This window comes from Chiloscyllium plagiosum, unplaced genomic scaffold (assembly GCF_037043375.1).
Source record: "Chiloscyllium plagiosum isolate Xiang-an unplaced genomic scaffold, Cpla_swu_hap1 HiC_scaffold_6, whole genome shotgun sequence".
In the NCBI taxonomy this organism is placed as follows: domain Eukaryota; kingdom Metazoa; phylum Chordata; class Chondrichthyes; order Orectolobiformes; family Hemiscylliidae; genus Chiloscyllium; species Chiloscyllium plagiosum.
This window is the reverse complement of record NW_028270144.1, coordinates 20,130,527-20,149,146: the sequence shown is the minus strand read 5'-3', so window position 1 is coordinate 20,149,146 and position 18,620 is coordinate 20,130,527. Positions and strand designations below refer to the sequence as shown.

At 42.5% G+C, this 18,620-nt stretch overlaps 1 protein-coding gene across 13 annotated transcripts in view; it reads right to left on the bottom strand.

Annotated features, from left to right (window-relative positions):
- The window catches only part of LOC122550501 (dedicator of cytokinesis protein 9), a 339,837-nt gene that overhangs the window by 54,667 nt on the left and 266,550 nt on the right, over positions 1 to 18,620 (bottom strand). For 6 of the 13 annotated variants that reach the window (XM_087987930.1, XM_043691316.2, XM_043691308.2 and 3 more), the window contains 7 exons: positions 16,371 to 16,487; positions 14,631 to 14,754; positions 12,235 to 12,368; positions 7,429 to 7,537; positions 4,239 to 4,305; positions 3,075 to 3,122; positions 941 to 1,083 (listed from right to left, as the gene is read on the bottom strand). In XM_087987930.1, the coding sequence (XP_087844056.1) occupies positions 941 to 1,083; positions 3,075 to 3,122; positions 4,239 to 4,305; positions 7,429 to 7,537; positions 12,235 to 12,368; positions 14,631 to 14,754; positions 16,371 to 16,487 (742 nt within the window). The remainder of the gene's footprint in view (positions 1 to 940; positions 1,084 to 3,074; positions 3,123 to 4,238; positions 4,306 to 7,428; positions 7,538 to 12,234; positions 12,369 to 14,630; positions 14,755 to 16,370; positions 16,488 to 18,620) is intronic. The other 7 variants (XM_087987937.1, XM_087987934.1, XM_087987936.1 and 4 more) reach the window with 3 other exon arrangements.

Genomic DNA, 18,620 nt, shown 5'->3' with positions numbered 1-18,620 from the left:
TCTGCAGTCATTGTTTTTACCACACTGTTGAACGGTCAGTACTAAGGGAAGACTGCACTGTCAGAGGGTTAGTATGGAGGGAATGCCGCACTGCCTGAGGGTCACATCTGGGAAGGGAGTTGCAATTTTTAACCTACAAATGAGCCAGGCTACCCAAAACCTGAATTATGAAGGATTTCCTTGAGTGGATTTGGAGGAAGTGTTTCCAGTGGAATGTATGTGGTTAATCAGAGGACACAGATTGTAGGTAACAGGCGAAAGAACTGGTGGGGAAAATGAGGAAAGTTTATTTTCCTATAAGGCAATGAGTTGGAATGGGCTGCCTGAAAATGGAGTGGAAGCAGGTTCAAAAGTAAATTTTAAAAAAGTGATCTGGGTAAATACTCGAAAAGGAGAAATTTTCAGGGCTACGAACAAGTGGGAGTGGGAATATTCAGGTATCGCTTTCAAACAGTTGGCATAGGCACATTAGGCCAAATGGCCTTGATCTGCACTATACGAATTCTGTGAACAACACGAGGTGTTAACAACAACAAATAAGCATTTTGGTTTTGCAAAGCAGAAACACTTTGAGAGCCAAATAACCAATCACTGTCCCTCACAGACATTGTTAATAAATGGCTTTGATTGCAATATTTCATTTCAGAGGAAAATAATAACTTCCCTTTATATTGATTAGGCAGTATAAATAACAGTTTATGAGCTGCCAAAGGTTATGATATGGACCTGAATTAGGTTGTAAATAATCAGGTTCCACTTCAGACATCAAACCAATCTTTTCCCAATTTCCTTCAGCGGTGACAGCTTAATCGAATCAGGAATGTAGGCCCATGACTGTGCTCTGGAGGTGGTCTGCATAGTCTATTCAAAGGAGCATTAGTGTTTTTCTATGAGCTCCTATGTTCACTCATAAATGCACCCTTGAGGCTACAAGACTTACTGTGGTTAAAAGTGCAAGAATTATCCAAGCTGCTGAGTTGCTGCAATCTGGCATGCATCATTCCTGTTCTACTGCGAGAAACAGGCAACGTTTGAGCTTTCTTTTCATGTGCATTACTGATGGATCCTAACCCCTCTTGGTTCCTGCAAGATGGGCAAATGGGACAGAGCAAAGGTTAATGTCAGCACAACGCTGCAAAAGCCAAGTGTTAGTAAAGCAGTTGTTACTTTTTTTTTGTGTGAGCATCTTCGAGAGGCCAAACTGATTAGTTTAATGACATATCCAATTTTACCTACTTCACAAGAACAGAACAAACTGGAGTGTTGTTGACCATTTGGCCTTTCAAGCCTGCTCTGTCATTTAATAGAAGCATGGCTGATCTTGGGTTCCATCTTCATTTACTGCCTACTTCCATACCTGGTGATTCCCTGAGACACCAGAAATCTGACTATCCCAGCTGTAAACATATTCAATGGTGGAGCATCACTAACACTCAGTGTGAGAAAATGCAAAAGGTTCCCAACCCTTGGAGAGAAGAAATTCACCCGTGTCTCAGTCCTAAAAGATCCAAATTGAAATTATGTCCCCGTGTTTTAGATTCCCTGTCCAGCAGGAGCAACCTCTCAGTATCTACTCTATAAAGCCCTTACAGAGTCTTGTATACTTCAATTCCAGGATCATACAAGCCTCCAGTCCCAGGGACCAGTTTAGTGAACTTTCACTTCTGCCACCACCAATGAAGCCATACTTGAATTTGGTGACTTCAGGTGCAAAGACATGAACTTTTATCAATTAAATACAACTAGTTAAAGTGGTGACATTTGCACTCATCAATTTTTTTCCAAGCAGCTTTTGAGAGTAGTGCTTCTAACAATTAAAGACCACAAAAAACATTGTTTGCGGATTCATCATCACAAAACAGTCAACTCCAAAACAGTGTCTGAGGAAATTTGAAGCTGCAATGGTCATAGCAAGCAAATACAAGCCAGAAAGCGTGGTTGCCAGTGAGCGAGTGTTAGCACGCCGACAATAACAGTTTATATAAAGTAAAAGGCAGTTTACTTTTGCTGAATTTCTGTACCTGCGTACGGAAATTCACAAACAGCTACGAAACAAAGACAGATGTGAAACAAAACACATGGGAACAGAGACACACACAAAAGCAGCAAATACCCAAGTCTTACCCAGCAAGAGGGGAGGAGCCAGACACATTGACTTTTTTTGGGGGGGGTTTAGCAGTTGTCAGCATACAGGGTGCAAAATCAAAGAAAAATAAAGGTAATTTGTGTTAGGAATAAATGGTGAGTCCACTGCTTCATACCACCACCAGAGCTTATTACAATAGAATACCATAACAGGTTAGTTTATGAAGAAAATACAATCAAGGAAATATCAATGTTTAAATTAAAACAGTGCACAAAAGTAATAAAATGCAATTGTCCACTGGTCCATCTGAAATAAAGCTTCACAACGTTTAAATTGCATAAGCTGTCAGAAAAAGGAGTTAGTCCTCAAAACTATACATAAAGAGGCGTCCTATAAAAACAATTCACTGGTCTCACTTCAATTTGTAAATGTACATCTTAGGATAGGTGGAGAACACTGAAAGGCTTGCTCGGGTGTAGAATTTAGCAGAAATGGAATCTTGAGCACTGGGTTCTGGAGAAAGGTCACTGGACACGAGATACTAACTTTGCTTTCTCTGCACAGATACTGCCAGATCTGTTGAGTTTCTCCAGCATTTTCTGATATTGTACAAAATTGACCAACCCTGTCGAACAGGGTCAGTTGGTGGAAACCTGTCAAAGACATTGTTTTGAAATGGGACGCAATTTGGTTTGTGGGTGGGGATGTTTTTGTGCAAAACAATTTTAAAAGCAATGTCAAAAGACTGTGGAGGGCGGGTTTATGCTTGAATCATCACGCGCTGATTGTTGGAATAAATTGGCCACTGCGCCTCCCTCGTTAAAATAGGGACGACACCTTTGTTGACAGGAAAGGACTTTGGGGCTAAGTTTCTGAGGTTGTGAAACGTGCCTCAGAAATGCAAATTCGCTCTCCTTTTCAAATTTTAAGAACTTTACAGAAACACTGGCAGACATTTCAGGATAATGAGTAGACTCTGTAACAGTACCTTGCTATGTATCGCTTCCCCATATATCTGAACTGATGAAGACACACTCTGTGGAGAGAAATGTAATATTCAGTGCAGTAATATGTACCCTCAACAACAAAGAGACTGACCATCCGACCAAACAGGTCTGTGCTTCAGTAATTAAATCAAACTTAAGATAGCAATTGTCACCACCGATAATAATCTATTATTCACCACTTGTAACAAATAAACAGTTCATTCTATTAAAAGGCAGAGAGAAAAACATTTTCCACTCGCAGAAGGATGAGTAACCAGAAGATACAGATTTATGGTGCTCAGTAAAAGAACTAGAGTTGATCCAGTGAGTTGTTCTCCTCAGGAATGTGCTGTGGGAAAGGCTGGTGGAAGCTGATTCAATAGTAACTTTCAAAAGGGTTATCCGATAAATCAGAGAGTGGTTACATCACAGAAGGAGGAAATCCTTCGGTCCATGGAGACCTGCCACCTCTCTGTGTGGAAGCAGGCCATTCAGCCCAGTGAGTCCACACTGACCCTCCAAAGAGCATCTGACCTAGACCCATTCACCTACCACTCTATTTCCCATGGCTAATCCACCTAGCCTGCAATCCCTGGACACTATGGGCAATCCACCCAACCTGCACACCTTTGGACTGTGGCAGGAAAACTGGAGCACCTGGAGAAAATGCATACAGACGTGTGCAAACGCCACACAGTCACCTGAGTATGGAATTGAACCCAGGTTCCTGGCTCTGTGAGGCAGCAGTGCCAACCGCTGAGCCACCATGCCACCCCATAACGTGACCTGAGTATCTAGATCAATAGCCTAGCGAGAATACCACAATGCCATCGCCTTCCTTCATTATTAACCATGGTTGGATTTAAACCCATATCCCCAGAATATTATCCTGGAGTAACATAGTACTGATTCAGGGACATTATTAATGCCCTACCCCCTTCGGTGTCCTTATGCAAATGGGAACAGTTTCTCCCTCACTACACTGTTCAGATTCACCACTCACCCCCTACTTTCACTTATTTTGAACTCTCTTCCCAAGCTTCCCTATCCCAAGGGAAAAAAAACCTTCTTCTATCCATTCACTGAATCCTTGAAAACACAAAAACTGCAATGGGAATGGTTCTTGGAAAAATATCAGCAAAGTCTCATTGCTCGGATATACTCACTCAAGGATTGTAAAGAAGTCCATCAGTTCAGGAGTAGAAGCCTTGTTCCAATAAGTAATCAAAGCATCTATAAAATAAACAAGATATTTTATGTTACTCTGTCAAACATAATCAGCAAAAACAGTACTCTTCTTGTAAAGTCACAATGATTTAACATCTGGTATTCCCAGTGTTTATTGTTTTCCATTTGTGACATGCAACAAATTCATTATTAACTTGTGGCTAAAATGATATCTCTTGTACACATCTACTTGCGACTAATGAACTGACATCAAAGGGAGTCCATTGAGAAGACTCGATCCCATTTTCGTCAACTATGGAATGATCACGAACAGGCCAAATCCAATCAGGGCCCCGTATCTAAGGAAGGATTTCCTGCCTTTGGAAGGGATCTAGAAGAGGTTTACAAGCACGATCCTGGGGATGAAGGGCTTGTCACATGAGGTGCAGTTGAGGACTCTTTCTCTGTACTCGAGAAGGATGAAGGGACATCCCATTCAATCTCACAAAATACTGCGAAGCCTGGATACAGTGAACGTGGAGAAGATATTTCCATTACGAGGAGAGATTAGGACCCAGGGTACAGCCTCAGCTTGAAGCGATATCCTTTTAGAACCGAGATGAGGAGAAAATTCTTCAACCTGAGGGTAGTGAATCTGTGGAACTCAATGCTGCAGAACGTGATGGAGTTCAAGTCATTGAGTGCATTTAAGACAGAGACAGATAGGTTCTTGATTAGTAAGAGAATCAAAGGTTAAGGGGAGAAGGCAGGAGGATGGGGCTGAGAAACATTATCAGTCATGATTGAATAGAGGAGTAGACTCAATGGGCTGAATGGCCTAATTCTGATCCTGTATCTTATGAAAAGATCCAACCTCCATTTGGCTCTGCATCAAATCACCAGCCAAAGGCTTAGGAAAACTCTCATGACATTTTCCATCTCTTTGACCTCATCATATATTAAGAAGGAAAACCAGAATTCCTCCTGGAGTATTGGAACTTTTCAAATATCTTCTTACAAGACCAAATATGTTAAAGAACCATTATATTAAATTTATGTCAGCACTTGATTTTGAGCATTCTAACCCAGCTTCTGATGAATCGATTATCTCAGAAATATCCAGGACAAGCAGCCCACTTGTTCAACACCTCTCACTATATCAATACTTCATCATGTTAAAATATCTCAACTAGATCACCTCTGAACCCATTACATTCAAAACCTCCTTTATACAACCTGTCTGGACCTGGGATCATTTTTATGAATCTGCTGTGTGCCCCCTTCAAATTAAATATATTTCCTCCTGAGACAGTGCCCAGAAATGATCATGGCCATTCACTTTCCCAAAGCAATTAGAAATGTACAGTCACACGACTGAATGAGAGATTCATGAGTCACAAGCCCTAAAATATACTGAACTTTCATGCTCATTAAACCAATTAGTTATAAGCTATAAACCCCTGGTTGATCTTAGCTCTCATTTCCTCAATAAATAACAAGAAAAACTTGGCAGAAGCCAACACTCTGAAGTGATTCTGTAGATCATCAATATTAGAAACCTTTAACAGATATCAATTCCTGAACCTTAAATGATTAAAAGTTAAAGCTTATGCATGTTGGTAAAGGGTTATATTGCATTATTATCAGAAATTAATTTTGTACCTGCTCGCTGTGATTTGAAACATACCAGGTCCTCAGGGTATGTGACTTAATGGTTGTTGAAAGGATGTTTTCTTTTACAGGAGAGAATAAGACTGGAGGATACAATGTGAAATACAGGATCAACTATTTAAGATGGAGATGATGAGATACTCTTTCCCTCAGAGGGTCACGGAGTCCGTGGCATTCTCTTCTCCAGAGGGTGGTGGAAACAGGGTCATTGGAAGGGTCAACCAGATATAGATCAATTCGTGACAAACAAGGATATCAGGGGCAGGCAAGAAATGGGAGTTGAGAGCATGATGATTACTAATCTGAATGTTCATATCTGAGCCTGGGAGTAGATATATTCATAATGACTTGTCTAAGGAAATAGCAATGCTTTTCAATTCCCTACCTAACATCATCGACATGGCCATTCAGCCCAAGTGATCTCTGCTGGTTTTCATGTTTCACAACAACAGTCCCTCTCAATGTTATTTCACCTCACCCTATCAGCATAACCTTCTTTTCCTTCTACCTCATGTGTTTTCTTTATTGTATTCGTTCATCAGTTGTGCGTGTCACTGACTGGGATAACATTTACTACCCATCCCTGATTGCTCGACAAGGTGATTTAGAGTCACCTATTTTTAGGGCAATTAGAAATGGACAATAAGAGCCAGTATGCCCGGGGGATAAAAAGTATCTGGCTTCCCATTAAGTCAGAAGTCACATGACACCAGGTTATAGTCCAACAGGTTTATCTGAAATCACGAGCCTTTCAGAGCACCACTCCTTTGTCAGGTAAAGTGGAGGGAGACGCACAGAACACAAGCGCCTGTGTGCTCCTCTCCACCTGATGAAGGAGCAGTGCTCCAAAAGTTCGTGACTTCAAATAAACCTGATGGACTGAAACCTGGTGTTGTGTGACTTGACTTTGTCCACCCCAGTCTAACACCTCCAGCACCTCCACATCATGGTTCCCATTAAGTGCTATTCACCTCAACTATGCCACATTGCTGTGAATTCCACATTTTCACCATTCTCTGGATGAAGATATTTCGCCTCAATTTGCAACTGGAGGTATCATTGGCCGACTTATCTTTAAGGCCTGCAGTTTTGAACTCCCACAAATGCAAAAAATATTCCCTATATTTATCCCAATGAAAACTTTCTTCCTTCTAAAGACCCTGGTATTGTCACCCCCAGCTTTCTCTTTCCCAGAGGACAGAGTCACAGCCTCTTGGATCTTTCCTGTTCATTGTTAAAGCTGTCAACACTTAAAAACAAACTAATGTGTATTCCCAATTTTTGAATAGAAAAATTGCATTTGGGAACTGGAGAGGAACAGACAGTATTTCAGAGCAATGACCTTTCATCAGCTTTAGGGAAAAATCTTGGACCAGAAACATCAGCTTCTCTCCAGCATTTTCAGCTCTTACTTCTGGTACTTAGTGCATGCAGTACTTTGCTTTGGAGTATGGGAACTCAGTTTAATTTGCTCCTTAAATTCGGGCTTTGTTACAATAAAGATGTTAACGGACCTACCATCAGACATGCTTTTTAGCACGTGCAGGAAACACATGAGGAGACTGCGTATCTCGGTCTGTTCCAGTTTGTCACATCGTATCAGAGAGCCCCCAACACAGCCTTGATTCTAAGAGAGACATACACCATTAGCATTAGATCTAGATTGGAAAACATCAATTCAAAAAATTTTGTTTTTTTTTAAAAAGTTCATTGCTTTCATTTAAGGCAACAAAACATGGAGTCTTTCTACATTGGGCAGGGGAGAGTTTATAGCATTTCAAACATGATTCAGGTTTTTGGGAATATTTAAACAATGATCAAAAAGCAAGTCCCTTCTTCACACAGCTTCACAAGAACCATGCAACTTTACACAGCACCTCAAAGAGCAGCTTTCAGTTACGTGACAACTGAAAAAGAGAAACAAAGACTCTGGTGAAGAAGCAAGTATTACTAAAATCTGTTGAAAGTCCATTTTCCATCAAGAGGTTTCACTGATTTGCACTGCATCGCTATTCTTTCCCCATAACCATGCAAAATTTTCCTTTTCAAGCCAAAGACTAACTACCTGGGAAAGAGCTCTTCAGATGTGGGTTATGTTCTTCAAGCTCAGATTTTTACCAATAACTTTCACCTCCCCAAACTGACATTATCAAGGGAAACCTTGATTTGTAAACGGTTTTCCATCAGTGACATTTCACCACATGGGGCCAAGTGGATGAGGAAAAGCTTTCCAATGCTCCAACTGCAGTTCGTTAGTCATCTCAAAACTGTGTAAAACATGCTTTTGCATTCAAATTAAGTACATGTTCCAAGAAAGTTCCCTGAGAATACTGACAGGAAGTTCTACTTTATCATTGATGTGAGCAGTGAGGAAAGCTAGCACTTATAGAACAGTTTCATTCCCACATAACCCCCACTCTCTCACAATCTGCAGCTGTCACAGTAAACAAAACAATCTTAAGGACACACTGATATTAATAGCAACTCCGGTTTAGTGAAGTCATCACTCTGTGCAGAGGCAGTCCAGGTGTCTGAGGTGAATGCTTTGTGGCTTCTAATTTCTCCCTTTTGCATAACTAAAAGCAGAAAGCCAATGAAAATGCAAGGAAGTGGTAGACACCCACCTCTGCTCCCCCAAACCCAATTCAAGCTTTACAGAGGCCAAATTTTCAATCCACCCAGAGTAAAATTCCAAAACTGGATTTCATGTACAGTTAGAGACAGGGGGCTGTGACTGGGGCATGTATAAAGGGAGTTCATCCATCACCTTCACGAGAGGGTGGGTAAGTGGAGCTGAGTCCACGTAAAGATCAGCCACGATCTTACTGAATGTTGGAGTAGGCTCGACGGGCCAAATGGCCTACTCCTGCTTCTTATGCTCTTATGCCCAACACAAGATCACCCACTGTAAAATGTAAGAGGTGCAGACACCAATATCAGCTGCCCATCTTGTATGTTTCGATAAGTAATTGAAGTTTGTTAACAACATTATAGACCTGACGAACGTGTCACACCCGCCTGTATGGAAATGTCACTTTTAAAGGCTGATGTGAATACAGGCATAAAGTGGAGGGGGTCTGTACCATGTACACTGGGGGCATGACCACTCCCCCCCCCAATTCAGCCAAGGAGCCAAATCTGCATTCTGCACCCCATCGGCTCTGGGACCTGTCCTTATCAAAACCACAGGATGCATCTTGTAGGGGCAGCCATGCGCTGCACTGGTTCTCTTCCTGTAGCATAATATTGTATTGTCACTCTCATCTTACCAGGCCTTAGGACGGCTCATCAGAGAGAGACAACTGGTGGTGATTTAACCTGGGGTTCACCACAATTCAGGCGAGGGGGAGAGGTTGAGAAGGAGAGTTCTTCATAGTAACCTCAGCTGGTGATGGGAATTGAACCCATGCCAGTGGCATCACACCACTTCATAGCCCAACCATTTAGCCAACTGAGCTAAACCAACCCCTTGCAGTACTAGCAGCACACTCTGCTGATCTCCCAAGGACAGGAAGTTCTCCCCCAGGGAGAGGCAAAGACGCCCCCCCTCCCAATGAAATTAGGAACCTGGAGAAGTGTTTCAGTGCAATTAAATACAGGGATGCTTATCATGTTTGAAACTCTGTCATGGAATGTCAGCTTTGTTTATTGCCCATTCCTCATTGTCCAAGAAAAGATGAGCATCTCAAACTTCTGCTGTCCATGTACTGCAGTTTAAACCCACAATGCTGTTAGGGAGGGAATTCCGGATTTTAACCTAGTGACACTGAAGGAATGGCGATATTTTCCAAATTGAGTAACTTGGAGGGGAACTTTGCAGGTGGTGAGTATTCCCATGTATCTGCTGCCCTTGTCCTTCTAGATGGTCAGGGAAGTGTTAGCAAAGGAGCCTTCATGAAATAATGTGGTGTACCTTGTAAATGGTACACACAAACACAGCCACTGTGTGCATTGGAGGCAGGAGTTAATTATTAGACTGTTGGATGCAAGTGGGTGTATTCCATCACACACCTGCCTCATGCCTTGTAGGTGCTGGAGAGGCTTTGGCAAGGCAGGAGGTGGACTAGACATCATGAAATTTGCAGCCTCTGACCTGGAGACGGTTACCGGAGTTGCTACTAATGGTCCAGTCCACTCATGTATACATATAGAAATTCAGATACACAAGCAAGAGCAAATACTTCAAGAGACAAAGCAGCATGCAAGATTTTCTCTGGCAGGACCGGGATGCTTAAAATGGAAAAATCCATAGTAACACAGTTCCGTCGTGTTGATTTTGAACTTTCCTCAGCTTCTTTGTTAGTCAGCATTGCAAAAGCCGAGTGTCTCCTAATGAGCTTCTCCCTCTGTCAGCACAAAAGGAGGTAAGGTCACATTGAGAGTCGCAAACAGGCTTCCACAAGACAATCATAGATGACCCAGAATTTGCTGAAAAGGTGAATTTACCGGCCTCCTGACCGGGAAGACAGTAATGTTGCTGGACGAGTAATCCAGAACCAAGACTAATGGTTTTGGAGTAAATCAGAGAACAGAACAGCGCAGGAACAGGCCCTTCAGCTTGCCATTTCTATGCTGACCATGTTATCATTCTAAACTAATCCCATTTGCTTGCATCCCTTTTAATGCCCCCTGACTGTTCATGTGTTTATTTAAATAGAGTCATAGAGATGTACAGCACGGAAACAGACCCTTCAGTCCAACCCGTCCATGCTCTCCAGATATCCCAACTCAATCTAGTCCCACCTGCCAGCACCCGGCCCATATCCCTCCAAACCCTTCCTATTCATATACCCATCCAGATGCCTCTTAAATGGTGCAATTGTACCAGCCTCCCCCGCTTCCTCTGGCAGCTCATTCCATACACGCACCACCCTCTGTGTGAAAAAGTGACCCCATAGGTCCCTTTTATATCTTTCCCCTCTCACTGTAAAACTATGTCCTCTAGTTTTGTACTCCCTGACCCCAAGGAAAAGACTTTTGTTTATTTATCCTATCCTTCCCCTCATGATTTTATAAACCTCTATAAGGTCACCCCTCAGCCTCCGACGCTCCAGGGAAAACAGCCCCAGCCCTATTCAACCCCTCCCTATAGCTCAAATCCTCCAACCCTGGCAACATCCTTGTAAATCTTTTTTGAACCCTTTCAAGTTTCACAACATCTTCCCGATACTAGTGGGCAGGAAGCTTCGTGGGAACTGAACCCACAGAGTTAGTGCCCCTCTGCATCAGAGAGCAGCTAACTGAGCTGACTAACTGCCTGGCCATGGAATATGGGTTCAAATCCCACCATAGAACCTCATGAAATTTGAATTCAATAAAACATTGAATTTAAAGAGAAGTTAAATTACGTGATCACTTTGTAAAAACCCATCCGGCTCCCCAGCATCCATTAGGCAAGGACATCTGTCACCCTCACCTGCTTGGCCTACATGTGACTCCAGACCCACAGCAGTGTGGCTGATTCTTTCTGGTCTAGCCACGAATGAATAAAACAAACGGTAAATCCTCCGGTAATCTGTGACAGTGAAGAGATTTCCCGGAGAGCTATGGATCATCACTGAATGATGTTCTCAGTTTCGTTAGCCTCACAGAAACTGCAACTCATCCTCAATCTCTTTGTTTGTCGAGTAATTGCTGTATTAGCATATTCATTACCAATTAATTTCACCACAAAAAGTTAAAGATGGCATTTAGCCTATTTTTCTTATCAACCTGTTCAGAAATGTTATTATACACTAGTGGAGCAGGTGGGACATAAACCCAGGCCTCCCAGTCTAGAGGTAGGGATTCTACCACTGTGCCACCAGAGGACTCTTTTAAAAACATGACTATTAATGACTGCCAAGCAAAGTAATAATTAAAAAGTCACATTTATTCAGGTTAAAAACTAAGAGGTACTAAAAACTAACAGAAATTATTTCCTTTTCTGTCTCTTTTTTCCTTTCTTTTAATCCAGTCTTCCTTCCATTTTCTTTATGTCAATGATTGAACCTAATATACCTGATTTCCTTCCCTGCTCTTCATGTTTTTTCTTCCCACAATTCTTTAAAAAAAGCACTGGTTAAGGAAACAGACTGTTGTTCACTGAGGTTCCAGATGGTCCATTGCCCTCACAGTGCTGCTGTCAGCTCACCCTCCCACCCAGAGTTAAGCTAATTGAGTCAAAGGGGTGGGGGTAATAAGCCCAAGGAATGGAGTACATCAAGAGTTGATCAATTCCAGACCAACTGTGTATATAAGGCAACCTACAAGTTAATTAGTATTGAAGCATCTCAGTAACAGTTCATTTGTTCTGCAGCACAAAGCTCTGAGGTGAAATTCTACCTTATCGAGGGAGTTAGTCTTTTCAGCGTTGCGTTCTGGCAGACTCGTAGCTGAGTCAGTGCTGATCAAAGAGCCTCTAGAGTCTGCATGCTTCACTGCACTGATAGTTGGGGTGGACGATCCATGAGGAGAAGCTGTCAGGAGATCAACAGTGGGAAGAAGAGCAAAGTCTTTTCATTTCTGAGGCACAGACATTTAAAAAAAACTTCATCAAGACCTGACTGTTATGGACTAGGCCAGACCACTCAGAATATTCTTAAGCAGGCAGGCCCAGACCATAACTTTACAATTTGTTTCGGGAAGTGTACAATGAAAATTACCCAGATTAAGTTGGTGAGGTTGACTACTAGATTTTAAAACACATAAAAATTTATTCACAAAATTACACAATGAAACATAAAATACAGAATGAAAAACCCCTACAGAACTCAACCTATCCAACTAGACTTAATTATGCTGTTCCAAATATACACAACAGTCTCAATAAGCAAACTCCCTTTAAAACCCAGTATAAATGGAACACATGCTTACAGGTTGAAGTTGAAGGGCAGAACAGAGAGAGAGTTTCCACACAGCTCCCTGTTGAACTTCCCAGTTCAAGACTGAACTAAAACTGCTCAGCTCAGCTAGAGAGCTGACCACTCCCCTCTCTTCATACTGATCACTCCTAAAGCATGACCACTTTGGCCTGAAGCCTCAGCTGTTTACATATAAACAAAAGACCTCTCAAAATCCTTTTCACCTCTGTACCAAACCAGACTGATTGAAGCCCGGGCTGGTTTATTGCCCCTCTGAAAAAAATCAATGACAGAGTCTCCTTGAGTCAAGGAACAGCTTTTAGAAAAAAAAGGTCCACAGCCATGTAGACACTAAATTGGGTCCAAGTGGGGTTTCCACAAACACCACCCCATCCCAACAGGAGAAATCCCATCCTCTGGAGATCTGACAACCCCAAACAGTGCCACAGCTTGATACTGGACACTGCTGGAACTGCAGCCAATCTCAAGAAGTCCCTTTGAACCCCGACTCTGCTAAATAAAGGGCAGGGGGTGGTTAGCAAACTTAGGGAAAAGTAGGGTTGGGCTGGGAGGTCCATGCAGCATGGAACAGAGAGAATCACTACATTCTGACGCTGTCCCTGATGCACACAGGCACCTCTGGAAATTAGTACCCCTTCCTTCCTGCTCTTTTGAAAATGTGCAAGAAACAAAAATGACAATTTGAAGCAAAAATGGCAATTTTAAGCAAAATATTGCAAATGCTGGAAATCTGAAATAAAAACAAAGTGGAGGAAATTCTCGGCAGGTCTGGCAGTATCTGGAGAGAGAAACAGAGTTAACCTTTGGAGTCCAAATGATTCTTCTTCAGAACTGAAAGAGGCTGCAAAATGGTACTTTTCATGTTGCTGGCAGAGAGGGAGGCGGTTGAGTGACTGGAACAGATGGTGATGATGCCCAGAGCAAATGACAAAGGCAGTGCTACTGGGGGCAAAGGAGCAACTGAGATGTGGAATGGGTGTAAATGATCGGTTTGCAAAAGGTGACAGTGGGACTGCTCTGCCGAGGGCAAAGTTAATAACATTCAACCGGGCGGGGGTGGTTAGAGATCAACATGGAGGGCAGAGATTACCTTCTGTAGTTGTTGGACTCGATGTTGAGCTGTGAAGACTATGAAGTGCTGAAGTAGAAAATAAGGTGCTGTACTCCCAGCATGCATTAAAAAAAGCAAACAAAAAAATGCACTGTTCAATCCAGCCTGCCACACCATGTGTAAGCAGGGTAATTCAGGGGCATTTCAACTTACTCATGATTATTTCCTTACATATGGTAGATGGGCTGGCTAATTTGGGACTTGCCCACCCTCCAAATTCATGGGGGGGGGGGGGGGGGGGGGAGGTGGGGGGAAAACGGCAGTGGGGCCGTGGAGGGGGGATGGTGTTGGTCAAAAGATGGCGGGTTCTACACCTGCCCTATTTAAAATGGCTCCCAGCAAAACATTCAACGGATTCATAAAATAATCAGCCATAAGATGGTGGCACATTGGCATTGCCATGGGGCTAGTAATTCAGAGGCCCAGATTGATGCTCTGACAGAATGGGTTCAAGTTCCAGTGGTAAATTTAATTAACAAAACAAACTAAATCAGAAATTTAAAAAACTGGTTTCTGTAACTGTGACCATGAATCTACTGATTGTTGCCTGTCAGATGTTCTTCAGGGAAAAAAAAAATCAACCATCGTGACTTTGCCTGGCCAACATGTGACTCCAGACACACAGGATGACTCTTCACTCCCCTCTGAAATGCACAGGAACCCACTCAGTTCAAGGACAATTTGGGATAGGTAACAGATGCTGGTGACACCTATAAACCTGTGAAAGAAACCAGAGAGTTGTTCACCTGTGCCCGATATAACACCAAACACATCCTTGTGGACACTGTTATCCAGCATGTTTCCTGGTCTCTGTGGGGTCAGCATGGTGCCTCCTGCTTGTAAATTGAATGAAGACTCCTCCTTTCCACTCTAGATCAAAATGCAAACATGTTTATTTATCATCAACCCTCCAACCGTTTGTTCACCCGTTCTAATATTTCCTCATGTGGCTTGGAGTCAAATGTTGACTCCTTTGAAAACAGCCTGAGCTGTTTCAGTGTCAAACCACTAAATAAGAAAATCCAAAGAACTGTGGATGCTGGAATTCAGAAACAAAAACAGAAATTAGTCTGCTATTGCACTCTACCCATTGTTAGCCACTGAGAGTCCCTATTAGCAGCCGTTCATTCCCCTCAGCTAACTGTTATTCACTTCTTTGTCTGAACAATTGTTCTTCTCTCTCTTTGGGCTCTACCTCCATCTATTAATTACTCCCTACCTCCTCTCCCCACTCTACCTTCTGCATAAAAAACAACTTTTTCCTAGCTACCATTGGTTCTGAAGATGCTGCCAGACCTGCTGAAATTTTGCAGCAATTTCTGTTTTTGTTTGTGACATAATCACAATGCTATTTAGCCAATCACGCCCTTCATCCCACATCAAACTTTCCCCTTTGCTCCATTCTCTCCCCTCCACAATTCCCACCCTCCATATTTGCTTGAAAACCATTAAATCTCTCAATTGTTCCAGTTCTGATAAAAGATCATTGAGCTGAAATGTTGACGCTGCCATTTCCCTTTCTACTTGCCCTGTTGAGAGTTTCCAGCATTTTCAGTACTTTGTTTTGTTATTTTAGTAAATCCGCCTTGACTTAGGACATGGAAAATTAAACCAGCCTCTCTGCAATGAATCTACATGTACTCCCTCAAAGGCCTGCATATCTTCCCAGAGGTAACAGAACACAGTTACTCCAAATGAAATCTACAACCTGTGTAACTTACCCTGTGTAATCCGAGATTCCAACGTCCCTGAGATAAAGGTCATCAGCCTCCCTCATTTTTTCTCTCTCTCCATTGGCTTTCAGTAATTTGTGTGAATTGGACTCTTAAATGTAATTTTTTTTTTAACAGTGTGGAAAGAGGCCCTTCGGCCCAACAAGTCCACACCGACCCTCCAAAGAGCAACCCACCCAGACATTCAACCCTGACTAATGCACCTAACACTACGGGCAATTTAGCACGGTCAATTCACATAACCTGCACATCTTTGGATTGTGGGAGAAAACTAGAGCACCCGGAGGAAACCCACGCAGACACGGGGAGAATATGCAAACTCCACACAGTCAGTTGCCTGAGGCGGGATTTGAACCCGGGTCGCTGGTGCTGTGAGGCAGCAGTGCTAACCACTGAGCCACCGTGCCACCCCAAAAATCTTTTGTTGTCCCTAGTTTCTAGCCTCCTATTATTGTAAAAGTACTCTGACTTATCTTCACTGCATTAAAACTTGAACAAGCTCACAGTTCCCCACAACAGATTATGCTGGCCACAGTTCTGCCTGCTCAATCATTGATTTTTATTCATTGATTTAGGGAAATGTTAAGATGGTAAGAAATGTGACCCATGCAGCAGCTGGAGAAACCAGTTCAGAAGCTGCAACTTCAAGAAGAATGCAACGCGCGAGTGCAAACAGCAGGCTGACGAGGAACAGTGCCGAGTGAAAACATTAGCCTGGTTCCAAGAGCAACTCGTTTGGACAATGTTACTCACGTTGCTGGGCTGGTTGATGGGAAACGGAGAGCAATCCTTCACATTGATACGCTGTACATTTTCAAGCAGAAGGCCAAAAAGAGGCAAGTACAAAGTGGCAATTCTGGCCTGCTGACTCTGGAAGAGGAGAAACAGCTTCATGATAAGAAATTCATTCCAGAAACCGGGAAGTACTGCTTTCACACTGGCACACCGCGCTGCCTATTAAGCACCATAATGAAACATTTAAAAAATAACTTGCATTTCCACAGCTCCTTTCACAACCTCAGGATGACTCAAAGGACACTACAATGAATGAAGTAATTTACATAGTGTCATTACTGTTGTAATGTAGGAAATAGAGTAGCCATCTTGCACTCAGCAAACTCCCACAAATAGAATCCCTACGGTGCAGAAAAAAGCCCACAACCATCCTCGAAAGAGGAGCAACCCACCCCATCCCTGTAACCCTACTTGTGTCATTGCTATCCCACACATCCCTGGAGAGTCTACACATCTTTAGACTGTGGGAGAAAACCCATGCTGACACAGGGAGAAGCACAAACTCAATACAGCCGTCCAAGGCAGGAATTGAACGTGGGTCCCTGGTACTGTGAGGCAGCAGCGCCAACCACCGAGCCACCATGCTGTTCACATAGCAATGTGACAAAACACCAGATATCTGTATTTTGTGATGTTGACTGAGAGACAAATATTGACTAGGAGTCCACTGTTTTTCTTTGAAACAGTGTCAGGTGATCTGTTATAGACACCTGAGGGACCAGACAGGGACTCAATTTAGCACCTCAACTGTAAAGCAGCACTTCTGACAGTGCAGCAAGCCTTCTGTACTGTGCTGCCTGTGTCACTAGGACTTGAACCCACAACCTTCTAACTCAGTGCTAAGAGTTTTACCTGCTAAGCCAATATTTAGACAAAGCAAGCAGGCCATCCTGGTGTGGGATAAAACCAAAGGGTTCAAGGTCAGATTATGGAAAGGAGTTTGAAATTTCAGCACAGCATAAAACAAGAGCAGAAAAATCACTCTCTATAAGGATAAAACAATGGACGCTGGAAATCTGAAACCAAAACTCAGCAGATTTGGTGGCATTTGTGGAGAGAAATCAAAGTTAACATTTTGGATCCAGTGATCCTCTATTACAACAGTGGAAAGGTCACTGGACCCAAAACGTTAACTCTGCTCTCTCTCCAGTTTCGATAAGGAACTCAACTCAAAATATTAAAGTTCCTCTTGCTACAGTATTGCCCACTAGCTTTTTTATACAATGGAACTCTTTGCTGAAAAGGTGGAACAAAAGTAGATTTAATTGTTAATTTCCAAAGAGGAGTTACACTGGTAAAGCTTCTAGCTATATAGAAAAAGCAGAGGGGATGGCTAACAGCATGATGGGCAGAATTGACACCTCTGTGCTCATAAATCTGTCCTTTTAAACCTGTGGTGGAGAGCGATTGACAGGCTATGTACCCAGTGATTTTCATCTTGCACCAATTCTGAAGTTGTGGTAATTACATTTGAAACCACTGCAATATTTCAGCCTTCCACTAGGTGGTGACACCAAGCTATGAAACTGTTTCTGAAAATACGAAATGAAGGTCTGCGATCTTCCACTTTAAATCTTTTACAATTAAGATTCTGACAAACAAAAGCAGTCTTTCCCAATTCCACGGAGTTGGAGGAAGGAAGACTCAGACTAGTGTGAAGTCATAGAGTATAAAAGGAGACCATTTGGTCCATTGTACCTGTGCTGTACCTGATTTTTGATGGAGGTTAACAATGAGTCCCACACCTCTGCTTTCTCTCCCATGGCATTGTACAACAAAATATTTTGTTGTATTTGACCAATTTCCTTTTGGAAGTTACCACAGAATCGGTTTTCACTGCCCTTCTGAAGAGTGTTCACATCATCTGTTTGTTTTGCCAATTATCTAAAATCCACGTGTGTGGGTTATGAACCATCCTACCAATGGAAACAGTTCCTCCTTATTTATTCTTTCAAAACTCTTAACTATTTTGAATGCATTGATTAAATTTGCTCTTAAGCTTCTCTCCTGTAAGGAGAATAATTCTGGCCTCTCTACATAGTTGAAGCCCCCTTATCCTTAGCCCAAATGTGAAGCTGTTCACCCAGTGTTAATTTAATATGACATTTTCAAGTATTACATCAGGCTCCCAGTCTGTAAGCAGACCCAGTAACCTCCGTCAGTTTGGCCGAATATCTGCCTCAGATTGAGAGATTTTGGATACTGAAT